This window comes from Oncorhynchus clarkii, chromosome 3, assembly GCF_045791955.1.
Source record: "Oncorhynchus clarkii lewisi isolate Uvic-CL-2024 chromosome 3, UVic_Ocla_1.0, whole genome shotgun sequence".
NCBI classification, from domain to species: domain Eukaryota; kingdom Metazoa; phylum Chordata; class Actinopteri; order Salmoniformes; family Salmonidae; genus Oncorhynchus; species Oncorhynchus clarkii.
In genome coordinates this window covers 23,390,176-23,408,459 of record NC_092149.1, presented here as the reverse complement: position 1 = coordinate 23,408,459, position 18,284 = coordinate 23,390,176, and the positions used below count along the sequence as shown (strand labels likewise).

Genomic DNA, 18,284 nt, shown 5'->3' with positions numbered 1-18,284 from the left:
ACTCAACTAGTCTAAAGAAGGCCAGTTTTATTGCTTCTTTAATCAACACAACAGTTTTTAGCTGTGCTAACACAATTGCAAAAGGGTTTTCTAATGATAAATTAGCCTTTATAATGATAAACTTGGATTAGCTAACACAACGTGCCATTGGAACGCAGGAGTGATGGTTGCTGATAACGGGCCTCTGTACGCCTATGTAGATATTCCATTAAAAATCAGACGTTTCCAGCTACAAAAGTCATTTACAACATTAACAATGTCTACACTGTATTTCTGATCAATTTGATGTTATTTTAATGGACAAAAAAACTAACTTTTCTTTCAAAAACAAGGACATTTCTAAGTGAACCCAAACTTTTGAACGGTAGTGTACATTTTGTGCAGTATTTCAGTGTGCTTTGGATGACATTTCTGTCCACAACAGCACAAATGAACTGTTTTTGCCCTTTCATGTAAATAGGTATTAATCGTAATGAGATCTGTCAATTTCGACTCCACTGGGATGTTGCACAGCAATGTCAGCAGTATGCATAATGAATGTATCGTTTAGGCCTTTCAAAGAACACCCAGTACAAGGAAATATGTATCTTCATCAAAAGCTGTAAAATATGTTTTTCTAGTGAATTATTCCAAATTGCTTCAACAGCTTAATTCAATTAGTTAATGATGAAAAGTCACTTTGTTGCAGTGTTGGGTCCAAGCACAGTGCTGCCTTTGTCTCCAGTCCTGGAGAGAGAGGGGACAGAAAGTTATGAATCTGATCAGATGTTTGACCAGCCATTCTTTGACTTTGGAAATTCTACCCTTCAGCTGTTTTCATTCCCAGTAGCCAGTAGGCTTGTGTTGACCAGCACAGCACACTCCTCTCAGTCTCACATGTTAATCTCATTTGAAACAGGCAGACAGGCCACCAGTCTTGTCTCTGGTCACAGACACAGTCACACCACCATCACCATGGCCATGTGCCATTGTAGGGTGGTTGGAATGTGTTTATCTCAGAATGTCTCCTGTAATGCTGCCCTGTTACATTGCTGGCTCTGTTCCCATGGATAGCACAGTGCCTTTATACACACACACACCCATGCGCAGACGTGCACACTTACACATACTCACGTACACGCACACACTTTCGTACACACAAACACACGTGCACACACACACACACACACACTGGCAGACTGACTATGTCTGCTGGATGACCTAATTGAGTGGCGACCCAGAAGATGTGTGTAAAGTATCCTGACAATGGTGGAAGAGTTCCAGGCAGTGAGGAAAAAGACCATATACAGCCTGATACATAGAGACACCAGACAGCAGAGTGGCATAACAGCCTCATGCCATTTAGAGACGGACATTTTGAGACTAAAGCATGAAATGAAAGCATTGTAAGGGTTAGGATGTCGGTAGGCTATCAGAATATGGCAAAAAAATTGGCAGAATATATTCATAACACTATTCAGAACCAATAACCGTTAACATAAATTGACATTCATGGAATGTTTATGTACTGATTATGAATACGGTATGTATTGTTATGAATGTGTTAGGAAGTCCTTACGTAGGTACTGTTCTCTTCAAGTGTTACCATCATTTCTGTAATTTTGTGTGTGACTGTTTGTGTTTCTACCTCTCTCCCCTCCCCAGGTCCGAGCACCTGTATGTGTTCTTCATCCAGTGGACCCCAGACATGTATGGGGAGGGGGTGAAGGGCATCGGCCACGAGCCAGGGTTCATGGTGGTCAAGAAGCCTTCGGGGTCCGAGACAGGAGAAGACGAACCCCTCACGGATATAAACAACAAAGAGTGGGAGGTAAGGACTAGAGAACTGAGGTGTTCCACACTACATTCTACATTCTGTGTTGTTTCTTACATTGCTGGATGTTGCTGTACAGTAGTATGTGTAGTAGTTACAATACAATGAGTGTACAAAACATTAGGAACTCCTTCCTAAGATTGAGTTGCAACCTCTTTTGCCCTCAGAACAGCTACAATTCGTTGGTGGTAATGACTTTACAAGGTGTTTAAAGCATTGCACAGGGATGCTGGCCCATGTTGACTTCATTGCTTCCCACACTTGTGTCATGTTGGCTAGATGTCATTTGGGTGGTGGACAATTCTTGATACACACGGGAAACTGTTGAGCGTGAAAAACCCAGCAGCGTTGCAGTTCTTGACACACTCGAACCGGTGCGCCTGACACCTACTACCATACCCCGTTCAAATGCGCTTAAAACTTTTGTCTTTCCAATTCACCCTCTGAATGGCACACATCAATGACTCAATTGTCTCAAGGCTTAAAAGTCTTTAACCTAAAAAAGTCTTAAAAGTCTTCTTTAACCTGTCTCCTCCCCTTCATCTACACTGATTGAAGTGACATCAATAAGGGATCATATCTTTCACCTGGATTCACCTGGTCAGTCTAGGTCATGGAAAGACCAGGTGTTCCTAATGTTTGGTACACTCTGTGTATTTACCTTCTCATCCAGCCTGTGTTGTAGTCCATATATGTCCTATTTGTTAAATGCTTTCATTCAGTCAAGTGATTTATTTTGTAGTGATATGACTGTGTGTAGTGTTCAATTGAATTTATTTACATTGTTATTCTGCATCATCATTATCTATGCTCCTTAAGGTTATTTGTGTGTTCAAATTATTGCACTGTCATTTATGATTACATTGTTTTGATCAATCTGTCCAAGTGTTTGCTTGATGTGTTATAGCTATGTTTATTGTGTAATTTGTGTGAATACTATTTCCTTTGGTTGGAAATGTGCAATTTTCACTCAGATTACAGCAACCACAATGTTTTGCATGATTGTGAAATCATTTTGTTCCAAGTCAGTTGTCCACGTTATTAATGCAGTATATATGGCATGCATTAATATCTCTGTTGTCGTCGGTCATTCCAAACTATAGTAATGCTGGATGACCTGACTGACTGTGGTGTTCCGCAGTTGTAGACAGATAGATGGAATGGTTCCCGTTGTAAAAAAGCTGATTGTTTCAAGGCCGGGAAGGCACATAGGGAATTCTTTAAAACGTGTGGGCATTCTTGTGAATGTAATATATATAGTTGTGTTCAGTTCTCTCATTCTCTGCCCTATCCTTAATAGTGGCTTTGTGAGATTTTAATTGCCCCTCAAATGTGGAAGTAGGGTTTTAGGATTTAAAAACGTCCAGTGGATGGACATGGCTGCTCAAAGTCTGTCCAATAGGTCGGCTGGCTGCACGTGCTTGAGGTATAATGGAGAGAGGATACATTCTTTGCATACAGAAATTGATACGCAAGCTGTGGCTGGGATTGACATTTTAATGTAAAGGAATGATGTAGGAAACAAAGTGGGCTGATTTGTTTGGGCCTGGTCCTGAAGAGGCCAGTGATTTGAATAAGTAAATAGTTGCCTCTTTTACGTTGACCCTGATTTTAAACAACACTTAGATTATTAGTCTGTAATAACTGTAATGCTCTTAGCCTTTTATTATACTTTATTTGGCCATTGAGCATTAGGTCTACTGTGCTTTATGTGTATTGTATGTCATGCAATATGGCAAGTATGACAGTTCAAGCCACTTCGACGATTAACGTTTGATGTGTGCCCAAGCTACTCAAAGGGGATCCACCAAGCGTTTTATTGTTACAGTGGCGTTACACGATAAGTGCATTTGATCTCCCTACAGTACCTCATGAAACATTTTTAAAAATGTACTGGTATTGTATCTTTAAATTGCTCTAGTGAGGTATGCAAATAGGAAGTGCCCTCTGCCTTTGAGCAAATAAGGAGCTGGCTTTGCTCCTGTCCTTCATTGCCATTGGCTCTTGCGGGTGTCAAATAAACACCCGAGACCCTTCTAAAATGTTTCTATTTTAGTTTGCTAGTAGAGTCCCCGCCCGTCCGGTGTCAGGTTCAACATCGATTTGTGGAGATTGGAATTACTTCAAGAATCTGGAATGTGACTGTCGAGCTCAACCTCGCCCCGAAAGAAAGAAATGTTCTCTAGAAGGGTGAAGGAAGAAACGCCGCTGACCCCTAAGTACACTTATGTATGTATCTATAACAGTCGGTGTTTTAGCTGCGCGTGTTTTGTTGTTGTTAGCCTGCTAGCTACATTACTGGATGGCTAGCTTGCTAAAAAAAAAATGCAAACGACTTGCCCAGTGACTGACTGAAATCAAAATAGTCACTGACATATCTGATGAGTCTAAAAAAAAAACAGCACTTGATGTTGTCGCTTTGTATCACTCCTTTTCTTTGGTTCTCGTTTTGGAAAGTTTTGAGGTTGTTGTGTTCACTGAAAAAACTGTCTGTGAACATCGTGCTACGTTGTATCTAAGGTTAATAACTAACTTGCGACATTGTATCAATGCACTGTGTATAGCTTACAGTTAGTTCTACAATTTCCATTGTATTGACAGTGATCGGCTTCTCAGTAATGGTGAGATATTATATCTATGACGTAAATTTGATGGGCTGATGCAATATGTCTGTTTTGGAAAGAATGTCCTTAATGTAAGATGTTATTTGGGAGGAAGGGAAGCAGAGAATAAAATGTTTATTGTAGCCTGGTCTCAGATCTTTGTGCTCTTGCAAACTCCATTTCTCATGGTCAAGCACAAACAGACGGGCACTCGGGCTATGGTCGTTGGCCAGCCTGAGACCTTCCTCCTAAACACAGAAGATGGGGACTGCAGCAAATTGGCCTGACTTTGCGTTTCTCAATAGACTGCACTTTGGTGTCAGCTAAAGTTAGGCTCCAAATAAATATTTAATGAAGACTGTAGTTTACCCTTTTCTTTGTTTTATTGAGAACTGCAATGTGGCAGCTTGTTTGGGAAAATGTTATTTACACAATGATTAAGGTGACTAAAGAGGGGTTTCAAGGTAACTTATTTCTGCTTGACCCAAGTTTGCCCAATCCAACCTGACTAAAATAACTTTTAACTAGTTTATGGCAGCAATTAATGTATAGCCTAATTCTATAGTAGATTCAGACAATTTCAGAATTGTTCTAGTTTTTGACATGCAGTATCATAACATATTTATGGATAGGCTTCATTTGCAGGTGTACACTGCTCCAGTCCCTGAGGGCCACCCACCCACAGCACTGCTCATGTCTGTAGAGACCTATTAAGTAGGCCTACTGTACTGTATCTGGAGTTGTGCACCCCTTGAATGGCTTTGTTATGCTATTTCATGTGACCCCATGATCGCACTTTGTGCTGATTCATGGGCACATCCCCTTGAAGAGCTGGACCTCAAGGGGCTTAGCTACCTTCTGAAGTAGAAGCTGGGCTTTAAGATGTTATTGTGGAGGTAGAACTTGTAGCTATTGTTAGACTCAGCCAGAACTGCTGATAGGCTATTTTGAAGGGGGATTCCTGTGTGTGCTAGCTTCCATGAACTCTGTCTGGCAGAGATGTTTGCTTCAGCGCATTATTATTAATGATGATCATTAATGATGACGATGATGATGAAAAGCAGCACTAGCGCTGGGAATTGCCCTGGACCTCAAGATACGATATTATCACCATACTTAGGTGCCGATAGGATATGTATTGCAATTCTCATAATTCTGCTTATTGCTCACTATGTCAGCTGTAGAGAGACAAAGCTTGTTCTCCATGGGTTAATACACATACTGACAGGCTGTGTTTTGATATGCTTTCTGGACTTGGCAAATTAAATCGTTACATCAGAATACTTGGAGTTTGTCTGTGCTCTTGTCCTGCTACACCAAAAGGGTGATTCGATTTGACTTGCACGGTATTGTGCAACAGATTCAACATGTCTGTACACCAACAGGCTGGCAAGTGCTTGACGGTGCACTGGTGTCGTATCACCTACAGTCCAACGGATCCTCTCAATTGAATAAGATTATCAGAAGAATGTCCTTGTGTGGCTTCTCTGGTTTAAGTTGTTTTTGTTCTGGCTGTGTCAGAATGGCTTGTCTGCCTCTCGTCCCTCTGGCTGGTCCTAACATCCACTAGTGGTGTTGATTTAGATTACACAACCATGCAAAACACTATTCTATTGGTTCATATCAACTACCTCTTGTTCAAATATTAGACTTTAAACCAAGCCTATTTAATGGAGACCTGAATATCACATACTGGTAGATGAAAAAATATACACAGTGATGTCAGGTCTCTCCACCTTCAAATGTACTGTCTCTCCTCCCTCTGCTGTGCTCATCCTTTTTCCTCCATCGCCAGCAGCTGAGTTACACTTCCTGTTCCTGTCTCCGCCCCCCAGGTAGTGTCACTGACTGAGTACCACCGCCGGATCGATGCGCTAAACAGTGAAGATCTGAAATCTCTCTGCAAGCGGCTTCAGGTGCCCCACTCAGCAAAGCTCCAGCTCTCCATTTCCCTTTTCTAGGCTATGTCCCAAATGGCACCCTATTCCTTATGTAGTGCACTAAGTTTGGCCACTATTATGTAGGGGCCATTTTAGATTTGCCCCTGCCAGGCTCTGTTAGAGCTCCTCGGTGTGTTTCTGACCTCTTGCCTCTCACCCAGTTGTCCTACCTGGGCTAACCTTGACCTGGGCCCTGGGATGGGCCAGCACTATGATGCTGCAGACTCGTGTATCAACTATCCAAAGAATCCCTATGAGAATAATTTGAAGAGTTTTGTGCAACCAGCAACTAATTCCTGGTAGAGAAAGGGAGGAGGGTAATTGATGTCTTCATGAAGCTCCCATAATGCCTTGCATATCCACTTCTCACAGCTCTTCACTGACCACTGCTGTGGCTAGTTTTCAGAAGGCCTCATTAATGTTTATTTTTAGCCATAGCTATTTAGATAGCCTAGACCCAAGGCTGTCATAGAGACAAAGAATGTGAATCATAATAGAATGTGAATCATAATACAATATGTTGTAGCCCATCTCTGTTGAGGGAGGGGGATTTTCCTGAGGTTTCTCGACTTAATCAAATGTGGAATTTGTGTTCCTCCACTTCTGAATGACTACTCACAAACTGTTTATCCATCCACATCTGGGTAGTGAGGAACTGCTGCTTCCCCATCCGCCTCTGCTTTCTATTGAAGGGAGAGGAGAGGGGAAGGGAGGGAGGTAGACGGGGATGGTGGGTGGGTGGGTGGAAGTGGGATTCGATTCAATCCATTAAGTGGGTGCAGGACAATGCAGGTAATTCAACAGGACTGTAATGTGATCACGGTCAGGCCACCAGTAGCTAGGCTGTCTACAACAGGCCTGTTATGGAGAAAGATAAACAACCCCCCCTGGAACTCAAACAGTCCAACACCGTGTGTCCAGCTCAATCACAAATAGGCCTTCTGGACCACTCATTATTTACTGTGTTTTGCATTTTCTCCAGCCAACTTTCCTATTGTGCTAAGTATAGACATATCCAGACTCAGACATTGTACAGTTTAGCCTCCTGATTTACACTCTGTATATGGATATAATGCACATTTCCAAGTGTTATTACAATTCTGGAGAAGCCCACATGTTTTTATGAGCCATTTAGGCTCTCATAAGCCAAGGCTGGCTCCTTACCTTTACTATGTGTTACTGACATAAAGGAGTCTAGTCTATGGTCTCCCTAAACCCATTGCTCCCAAATTGATGCTTTTCACAGCTGACTTAATTTGTTATATTAAGTAGGCCTATCTTGTATATTTGTTTTTTGGGGCTCATATTAGCCTGTAAATAATCCTGCATCTGCTGATATGAGACTTTATTCATATCTTTAAAACCACCTGCTTAGAAATCATATGACACACCCCCACTCCCAGTAAGTTACGTGGTATTGGTTTATTAGCCTATAGAAAACATCTAACACCGTGTTCATCCCCGTCTGTCCCAAATGGCACCCTATTCACTAAAGGGCACCACTTTTCACCAGGGCCAAGTAGTGCACTATAGGGGATAGGATGCCATTTGGGACATAACTTAAAGTGATAGACACCCCATTGCCCTTACTAGTTAAGCCCACCCCTCCTGACTGTTGTCTGTGTTTTCAGATCACCACCAAGGAGGAGGTGAACTCTAAGCATGCCACCTCTATCAAGACGGAGCTGGAGCCTGAGACCTTCAGACCCAACCTCAGTGAGCCTAGCGAGCTGCTGGAGGCACAGCAGATAGAGAAGGTAATAACGCACAATGGCAAGATCCATACCCGTTGGCATATTGATGCACTGACACTGATTGTCAATAGGCTGCTTCCTAAAGAATCGTCATGCTTGACCTTCAGCCATAGGAGTGCTGGCCCTCCTTGGGGAGCTACAGTGCCTTGTGAAAGTATTCGGCCCCCTTGAACTTTGCGACCTTTTGCCACATTTCAGGCTTCAAACATAAAGATATAAAACTGTATTTTTTTGTGAAGAATCAACAACAAGTGGGATACAATCATGAAGTGGAACGACATTTATTGGATATTTCAAACTTTTTTAACAAATCAAAAACTGAAAAATTGGGCCGAATACTTTCCGAATACAGGCTTTAAGAGTCGACCACAGAGAGACCTACAATAAGAGCGCAGCAGGCTAGTCACACACATTCTATGGCTCTTAACAAGAATTCCCCCAACAGCTATAGGCCTACATGCAAATATGTCTTTTTTTCTGAAGACTAACCCCACCTCAAGGGGGCCGAATACTTTCTGTATCTGTTTAGTGACCTAAAGAACCTGTTTAGCAGGTTCTTTAGCCTCATCAGAGAATCTCTATGAATTACAATACTGGGATGGTTGGGGTTTTCAGATCAGGTCTGTTAGGGTTTTAACATGGATGAGGTGGGGTTAGTCTTCAGAAAAAAAGACATATTTGCATGTAGGCCTATAGCTGTTGGGGGAATTCTTGTTAAGAGCCATAGAATGTGTGTGACTAGCCTGCTGCGCTCTTATTGTAGGTCTCTCTGTGGTCGACTCTTAAAGCCTGTTCTCCTGAGACTGTTGTGTTCTGGGTGTGTGGAGCTCAGTTACTCTCTAACAACCAGCTGTGGGAAAAGGTCACTGCAGCTGTAATGGACCATTGATGTCTGTGGCCTTTTCTCTCTTTCACTGTTTATCCCCCCCCCCCCCCCCGGTGTCTGCCTCTTTTCTCCAGCTGGCCAAGAACCTCCCTCCCCGTACCATTGGGTACCCCTGGACCTTGGCCTATGGCACCACCAAGCATGGCATGAGCATCAAGAGCCTGTACCGTGCCATGCAGGGGCAGGACACCCCTGTGCTGTTGGTCATCAGGGACAGTGATGGTGGGGTGAGTGGGACAACAACACTTCTCTATTAGGCCTGAGTCCAGACCTGTGCATGTAATTCAAATTTGTGTGAAAGTCCTCCATTAACTTCAATGTGTAGTATATGCAAAAGTGTGAGACAAGCACGCTCATCTGAAGTTAGGATTGGGCCTTTGAGCTGTAGTACATTACCATGGTTCCGTACTGTCTGTTTCCTGACCTGGTGTGTTCTGGTTGGTTGTGTTGCTGCAGGTGTTTGGTGCGTTGGCGTCCGAACCCTTCAAAATCAGCGAGGGATTCTACGGCACGGGAGAGACCTTCCTCTTCACCTTCTGTCCAGAGTTTGAGGTAGGTTGACCTCTGACCTCTCTGAGTGGTGATTCTCTTGACAATGAGAAGCTTATGTAAGATGGGATGAGGGTTTGTAATGATATATCTACACAGATGGTGGCATGCTCTGTTCTGTGTTGACAGGTGTACAAATGGACAGGTGACAATATGTTCTTTATGAAAGGAGATATGGACTCCTTAGCTTTTGGTGGTGGAAGGTACGTACCTGCTATTCTTTTCCATTAAACTTTGAAACTGGGTTGTCAGTTAAGATGTTGTGGTTAGTCAACATTGCACAGTCACTGCTCAGTGTGTTCAGAAGAGTAAAATGGCACCCATAGTCTTAAGTTTATCAGACCAACGCTAGAATGTCAGAACACTCACAGCATGCATGTGATGTCCTTGCTGTCTGGATTGAGTCTCTGAAGATGCTGTGATGTGTTTGTCTTGATGTGTTTCAGTGGTGAGTTTGGCCTGTGGCTGGATGGAGACCTGTACCACGGCAGGAGTCACTCCTGTAAAACCTTTGGCAACCCCATGCTCTCCAAGAAGGAGGATTTCTATATACAGGACATTGAGATCTGGGCTTTTGAATAACAAAACCCACCACGGGAAAAAGAGAAGGACTAAACATCCCTACAATGGCAATGTTGCCTCAAACCTAACTGCACATCACCACCCTGCTCCAACCCACTGTCTGGGGCTCCCAGGACGGAGCCAGCTGAAGGATGCGTGTTGTGCGTTCATACGTTACTACTGCAGTTATAACAGAGCTTTTCTTTGTGTGTATCTTGTTACAGCTGTGTGCAGCGTCTTTGAGGAGGTGTACTGTCCTGTACTATACTGTGAGGCATCAGAGGATGTGTGGGTTTGTTAGAGACCGTAGGGACGCCTTGTTGCAGAACCGAGGAGGAGCAATCAGATCGCTCTCTCTGACCTTTGCAGGAGATGATGTCGGCTCAGGTTTGTGATTGAGAGAGAAACTGCCGTAGTCCAGATTATCTGAATTTTGAGACACTCAAGGAACCCTCAGAACTTGGTTGAAGTCAGTCAGTAGGATGTTACTATATGTGTTGTTACAGGCCTTTAGTGGAGAGATCCAGTAATAAAATAAACAACATGCGTTCTTTTGTTCTCAGAGGAGACGGTTGAACCTAACATAGTTCTGGTTGGTGTTCAAAAACTGAAGGAATAATCTCAGCAGAATGTGAGGATGATGAGGACACTATATTATGAGGGGAGGAAAGTATTTTACATTGGTTTACTTCTGAGGCAAGAACTACGTATAGTGTTGTGTATTGTAGTCCTATTGTTCACCATCACAGCACATAGCTAGAATCAGAATATTACCCATCGTTGTACTAATAATGTTCTGTTCAGTGGGTGTACTACGTGTGAGTTCAGCTACCACCGGCGCCCCTCAGGAGTCGTGTGTACTGTTCGTAGACAGTAATGTGTTGCAATAGATTTGTGGAATATGCAAATTACTGTCATGTGACCTCAAATAATCCAGGTTGGCGCTTTTCTTCGCCTGTCTGTGGCTCTTTATCAGAGAGGACTTGTAAAGCTTTCATGTCTTGATCCACAATTGCTTTTCTGGGTATAATTTGAAAAGCCTGAGACATGGTTAACTGTTTTACATGCATATGACAATTGTATATTATTTATATATATAATTAATTATATGTTGCTGTTGTGTGACAGTGATCTTTTTGTGCTGATATTTCAGCTGTTACAAATATATTGTATATTACCCTGTAAATTCATGTTAAAATTGATTTGTTCCTAAATATAAACACATATATGATTGGTGGGTTGCTTCTAGCACTTGAATCCGGTCTAAAAGCATTATAAACCAGGTTCTTAGACTTCTAGTAGCTGTACAGTAATTTTTGTTTTGAATCTAAAAACATGTTAACTGTTAGTAGAAAGCTTGCTGCTATAATATTAAGGGTAAAGCTAAACTAATGCTCTGTGTAACTAAAGGAGAGTGTTGTTGTCCAGGAGTGAGGAGGCTGAATGTCGAAGAAGAATTTAACTTTCATCACAAGTTCTGTTGTGGTGAGTCTTCATTAGTTGGTAGACTGACTGTTTAAGACTGTGAACTAAGAGAAAATATGTACATTTAACTTCACAGCAGCTTTCCTTCCCCTTTCTGGTCTTCCACACCAGTATTTGTATCTATGGAGTCACAAAGAATAACATGGATAAGTCCTAATTATTTTACAGGGATACAATGTCTTATTGATGTATAAATAACAATACAATTGTTGTAACCTGGGACATGTCTGTGTTCGTATTGCTTTCAATCCCCTCCTTCCAGCATTTGCGCAAACTTTTTGATTGTGTATTGAGCGCCACCTAAATCAAATCAAATCAAATCAAATTTTATTTGTCACATACACATGGTTAGCAGATGTTAATGCGAGTGTAGCGAAATGCTTGTGCTTCTAGTTCCGACAATGCAGTAATAACAAGTAATCTAACTAACAATTCCAAACTACTGTCTTGTACACAGTGTAAGGGGATAAAGAATATGTACATAAGGATATATGAATGAGTGATGGTACAGAGCAGCATAGGCAAGATACAGTAGATGGTATCGGGTACAGTATGTACAAATGAGATGAGTATGTAAACAAAGTGGCATAGTATAGTATAAAGTGGCTAGTGATACATGTATTACATAAGGATACCGTCGATGATATAGAGTACAAAGTGGCATAGTATAGTATAAAGTGGCTAGTGATACATGTATTACATAAGGATACCGTCGATGATATAGAGTACAGTATATACGTATGCGTATGAGATGAATAATGTAGGGTAAGTAACATTTATATAAGGTAGCATTGTTTAAAGTGGCTAGTGATATATTTACATCATTTCCCATCAATTCCCATTATTAAAGTGGCTGGAGTTGAGTCAGTGTCAGTGTGTTGGCAGCAGCCACTCAGTGTTAGTGGTGGCTGTTTAACAGTCTGATGGCCTTGAGATAGAAGCTGTTTTTCAGTCTCTCGGTCCCAGCTTTGATGCACCTGTACTGACCTCGCCTTCTGGATGATAGCGGGGTGAGCAGGCAGTGGCTCGGGTGGTTGATGTCCTTGATGATCTTTATGGCCTTCCTGTGACATCGGGTGGTGTAGGTGTCCTGGAGGGCAGGTAGTTTGCCCCCGGTGATGCGTTGTGCAGACCTCACTACCCTCTGGAGAGCCTTACGGTTGAGGGCGGTGCAGTTGCCATACCAGGCGGTGATACAGCCCGCCAGGATGCTCTCGATTGTGCATCTGTAGAAGTTTGTGAGTGCTTTTGGTGACAAGCCGAATTTCTTCAGCCTCCTGAGGTTGAAGAGGCGCTGCTGCGCCTTCTTCACGATGCTGTCTGTGTGAGTGGACCAATTCAGTTTGTCTGTGATGTGTATGCCGAGGAACTTAAAACTTGCTACCCTCTCCACTACTGTTCCATCGATGTGGATAGGGGGGTGTTCCCTCTGCTGTTTCCTGAAGTCCACAATCATCTCCTTAGTTTTGTTGACGTTGAGTGTGAGGTTGTTTTCCTGACACCACACTCCGAGGGCCCTCACCTCCTCCCTGTAGGCCGTCTCATCGTTGTTGGTAATCAAGCCTACCACTGTTGTGTCGTCCGCAAACTTGATGATTGAGTTGGAGGCGTGCGTGGCCACGCAGTCGTGGGTGAACAGGGAGTACAGGAGAGGGCTCAGAACGCAACCTTGTGGGGCCCCAGTGTTGAGGATCAGCGGGGAGGAGATGTTGTTGCCTACCCTCACCACCTGGGGGCGGCCCGTCAGGAAGTCCAGTACCCAGTTGCACAGGGCGGGGTCGAGACCCAGGGTCTCGAGCTTGATGACGAGCTTGGAGGGTACTATGGTGTTGAATGCCGAGCTGTAGTCGATGAACAGCATTCTCACATAGGTATTCCTCTTGTCCAGATGGGTTAGGGCAGTGTGCAGTGTGGTTGAGATTGCATCGTCTGTGGACCTATTTGGGCGGTAAGCAAATTGGAGTGGGTCTAGGGTGTCAGGTAGGGTGGAGGTGATATGGTCCTTGACTAGTCTCTCAAAGCACTTCATGATGACGGATGTGAGTGCTACGGGGCGGTAGTCATTTAGCTCAGTTACCTTAGCTTTCTTGGGAACAGGAACAATGGTGGCCCTCTTGAAGCATGTGGGAACAGCAGACTGGTATAGGGATTGATTGAATATGTCCGTAAACACACCGGCCAGCTGGTCTGCGCATGCTCTGAGGGCGCGGCTGGGGATGCCACCTGGGCCTGCAGCCTTGCGAGGGTTAACACGTTTAAATGTCTTACTCACCTCGGCTGCAGTGAAGGAGAGACCGCATGTTTTCGTTGCAGGCCGTGTCACCTAGTGGATATGTATTAGTGCTTTTCAGGACTATCGTCATATTAATCTAGTTTTATTGAATAAAAAAAGTGGGTTGATTAAAGATAAAACATCAGTTTCCAAAGGAAGAAATGTAACTGCATAATTGCTAATTTATTAAACAAAATACAATTACAAGTAAATATTCTCACCAACACAGTGTGAAATTCTGTCATGAATTCCTTCCTAAATGCTGAAGCGATGGATGGTGCAGTGGACCATTGGTCAGGGATTTGTTGTGGCTGAGCTACATTCAACTATCTCAGGTCCTGAATCAGCTCCCATCTCATTGTGCTCTTTGTTTGTGTTGCAACCCTCCCCTCCTCCAGGCACACAGAAGGGTGAATTTTTAAACAAGTACTAGAGATGTGGGGGGAAATCCCTTGTCACAATGTGTAAAAATCCTTTGAGGCAGGAAATCTATAACTTGGCAAAAGTTAAGGACAGGCGATCTGACTTGAACCAATCAAACAGTTTAATACATTATCATTTGATTGTATATGTACAAGGATACATACGTTTTCAGAACAAAATAAGGACACCGTTTGGAATAAGGGTAGACAAACATCCGTTTTTTGAGCCGTCATTCACACTCCCCTTCGTGTGGGGGAACCAACTGTGTAAGTGTTGAAAGAAGTCATTGGCATGAAGAGAAATAGAAGACAACCACAGTAGTTTACAAGCAGGACGGACACTTTTTGTTCTGTTCAATTAGCAGCAAAGTGGTTAGACAGACACCTGTAGTCAGTTCTACTGTATATTCAGCTGGTTATTTGGTCAAATTTGCAATTAAGAGTTGCTAACGCAAACCTCTTATTACACATTGTCTGTTACACTACGTAAATGCATGGTTGTGATGTAAATTCTGAATATACAAGGCATTACTAAATAATTGTCAGCGTCAATTTAGACCTCGTCCTCAGAAGACGTCTTATTGAGCAGGCCTTTAGGCTACAATAAAGAAAGGCATATGATCAAGGTCAAAGGCTTCAGCACTGAATAATGGTCACATTAGAGACCTGTACGGCATCCCTGTTGATATTGATTATAGGATGGTGTAATATTAAACAGGCTATACAGATCTTTTGCCTCTAGGGGTGCGCTTGAGACAAAAGGGATCCCTGGCCTAAATGGATAGAAACATTGTCCAGAAAGTGGCATGCCTCCCCACACCCAACGAGTAAAAGCATACATTGTTGGCCTAAAACTAAGTGGTTTCATATAAATCATACATACAGCCAAAATGACTTGACAGTTAACTACACTTTCATAGTGCATCTTTAGGTCACTATACTGTTTGTATGTCATAAGGTGTGTGTTCTCCACCAGGGGTCAGTGATGGCACTGCTCAGTAAACGTATTCACTAGAAACTAAATGGAAGAAAACAGGCAGAAACAGTGTAGGAGACAACCTGAACTTCTTCGTATTCCATTGCAAAATATTTTGCCATGTTTTTGCACTAATGAATACAACCCTGTTGTCTAAGGCTGGTGTGCGTTCCACTGGGTTAGGGCTCAGATTAGAGCACTTCTCAGTACACCAGGTACTTGAACTCAGAGTAGATGAGGGGAAACATGACGGTACAGGCGCGATACAGGATAGCTCCACTCGTGAATAAGGCTCTGGGTTTGGTGAACCACGACTCAGACTTGAAGCTGTAGTAGATGGCGTACAAGGCCACGGCAAAGAAGTGTCCAATCAGAGTCATCGGACTGGGCGTCAACCTGGGAATAGAATGGATTGAGAGCCAATTAAAACCATTGACAATTGATTGATTGATTGATTGAATTTGATCATTAATAATAGTAGGCTGCCCAATTTGGAGACATTATTTCCATTGCGGTCCTCTAATGTCAATACAGGTGCATATACAGTATACAATACAGTATACATTTATATACACTGAGTGTACAAAACATTAGAAACACCTGCTCTTTCCATGACATAAACTGACCAGGTGAATCCAGGTAAAAAACTATGATCCCGTATTGTGTAGATGAAGGGGATCAGTGTAGATGAAGGGGGGAGACAGGTTAAAGAATGATGTTAAAGCCTTGAGACAACTGAGACATGGATTGTGTATGTGTGCCATTCAGAGGGTGAATGGGCAAAACAAAATGTTGAAAGTGCCTTTGAACAGGTTATGGTAGTAGGTTCCAGGCGCACCGGTTTGAGTGTAAAGAACTGCAACGCTGCTGGGTTTTTCACGCTCAACAGTTTCCCGTGTGTATCAAGAAAGGTCCACCACCCAAAGAACATCCAGCCAACTTGAAACAACTGTGGGAAGCATTGGTGTCAACATGGGCCAGCATCCCTGTGGAATGCATTCGACACATTGTAGAGCCCATGCCCCGATGAATTGAGGCTGTTCTGAGAGCAAAACGGGGTGCAACTCAATAATAGGAATGTGTTCCTAATGTTTTGTACACACTATGAATATTTTACACACATATTTTTTGGCTATTTTTTGAATGGGGAATATTGCACTGTCAAGGATCAACTGTAACAGTTTTGAAGTGTGTCGAACACATTAGTGAGACTCACACTGAGAGAAGACCAATGGGACCGTTGACACACTCCCCACCCAGCTTGAAGTAAAGGAAGCATGCCTTTCTCAGCTGGTGGAGAGAATCTGAAAGACACAAAACCAAACAGCTCATATGAATATGCATGTCAGTCATGAAGGAGATTATGCTAAATGGTACAGTATATCTCAGTGTAGTACCCTGCTGGTAAAATCCACAGCTTAACACTAAAAATTATTTCAGCACAAATTATTTATGCTGAATATCTTCTAAATGTCCCTCTCTGTTTGCTATAATCGCCCTAGCTAAGTGTTTAGTGTCAGTAATTTGAGGTATACGACATCTACTGAGAAGAAGTAGTGGACCATTAGAAAACAAATGATTGAAGTAGAGACATTGGTAACAATTTAATTCAATCCTACAGGTATAGTGCATTATAATGTCGTTATAATGAATCAAATCACTTGGCATAACCATGTATGACCTTATTCTATTCTATGTGTTGGCAAGGGGATAGTAAAAAGGACAGAGAAGGAGACTCACTGTCTGTTGCAGCAAACAACTCGTACAGGGCTTGAGCCAACACATTCACCACAAAGGAATGTGATGACTTGCGTTCCCAGTGGAATTTTTTCTTTGCCTATTATGAAAAAAATAAAAAACAACATGTTTTACATTTCAGCCTTATACAATATATCCTAACATTGCTCTGTAACTATTCATTTGACTACTACAACACTGTGGATTACAGAAACAATATGCCCTGTGCCACATATAAAACTCCCTAACGTTCTGTGGTAGCAGGTGATTGCAATGCGATATGGACTCACATTCCACAAAACAACAACACACATTCCAACCAAGGCCATTCAGACAGTGATAATGTGTGTGGCGGAGTCTGGTCTGGTGAAAGCTGACTCAGGATCAGATATCCCCCTGGTCGGCCATTCTGTCTGAACCCCTCTACTGTCTATCCCTTCTCTGTAATACCCACTGTCCAATCATTAACATAATACTGACTGTAAATCACTCTGGATAAGATGACCAAAATGTCATGGAAATGTAATAATCATAAGAAAGGGGGATGAGATTAGGGATGTGAGTTTACCTGGAGCATGGCTGTGTTGTCGTACAGGTCAGGGATGTTCTTCATCAGGCTCCTCCAGATCAGGACGTCATTGAGGGCCACACTCATCCCTCCTCCGGTCAGAGGGTGTCTCATGTTGTAGGCGTCACCCAGCAGGAGCACACCTGGAACAGGACAAAGGCCCATGTTAGCCCCAGTCCACACCTCACTAACATAACACATTTACACTGCTAGAGGGATCATCTTTTTCAGCTAAATATCTTATCTGGTCAGGCTTTCAATCTACTTACCTAAAGATAAAATAATATACTGTTAATGATCATAATAAATGGAGCAATGCAGTTGGTCTAATATTTATTTTGAGGGTTTCAAGGTTTATTGCTGTTTTAAAATAGAACATTGATCTACCATACTATAATGGTGTGATAGACTCCACACAGCCAACATTAAACTCTCCAAGGATGTGTTCCAAATGGGACCCTATTCCATTTGCCCTTGGGGACACAGCTCCCAACACTGTGGTCAGTACTAGTGACCTACCTGGCTTGTTGACTGGGGACGGAGGCAGGAAGCTTGCTGGCATAGACCTCAGCCGGTCATTCTGCAGAGCCACCATGAACGGCTCTTTTAGGTGTTCTAGAGAAGAGACAACAGAGTCAGGTCAGAGGTCACACATTCATCACCACAAAGATGGGTGGATAAAGAATTGAAATCAACACAGAGTGAATGTCAACTTATA

The 18,284-nt window shown here is 42.8% G+C and overlaps 2 protein-coding genes across 5 annotated transcripts in view; one reads left to right on the top strand and one right to left on the bottom strand.

Annotated features, from left to right (window-relative positions):
• The window catches only part of LOC139391226 (oxidation resistance protein 1-like), a 186,832-nt gene extending 175,019 nt beyond the window's left edge, over positions 1–11,813 (top strand). For 3 of the 4 annotated variants that reach the window (XM_071138856.1, XM_071138866.1, XM_071138884.1), the window contains 7 exons: positions 1,645–1,810; positions 6,252–6,332; positions 7,988–8,113; positions 9,071–9,223; positions 9,453–9,548; positions 9,675–9,748; positions 9,992–11,813. In XM_071138856.1, coding sequence (XP_070994957.1) covers positions 1,645–1,810; positions 6,252–6,332; positions 7,988–8,113; positions 9,071–9,223; positions 9,453–9,548; positions 9,675–9,748; positions 9,992–10,127 — 832 coding nt within the window. In that variant the 3' untranslated portion in view covers positions 10,128–11,813. The remainder of the gene's footprint in view (positions 1–1,644; positions 1,811–6,251; positions 6,333–7,987; positions 8,114–9,070; positions 9,224–9,452; positions 9,549–9,674; positions 9,749–9,991) is intronic. The other variant, XM_071138873.1, reaches the window with a different exon arrangement.
• Positions 11,814–14,022: 2,209 nt separating this feature from the next.
• The window catches only part of LOC139391244 (squalene monooxygenase-like), an 11,302-nt gene continuing 7,040 nt past the window's right edge, over positions 14,023–18,284 (bottom strand). Inside the window, exons 13-17 of the mRNA XM_071138894.1 lie at positions 18,086–18,181; positions 17,567–17,709; positions 17,002–17,098; positions 16,478–16,565; positions 14,023–15,657 (exon numbers count right to left, since the gene is read on the bottom strand). Of these exons, the coding sequence (XP_070994995.1) occupies positions 15,465–15,657; positions 16,478–16,565; positions 17,002–17,098; positions 17,567–17,709; positions 18,086–18,181 (617 nt within the window). The 3' untranslated portion in view covers positions 14,023–15,464. The remainder of the gene's footprint in view (positions 15,658–16,477; positions 16,566–17,001; positions 17,099–17,566; positions 17,710–18,085; positions 18,182–18,284) is intronic.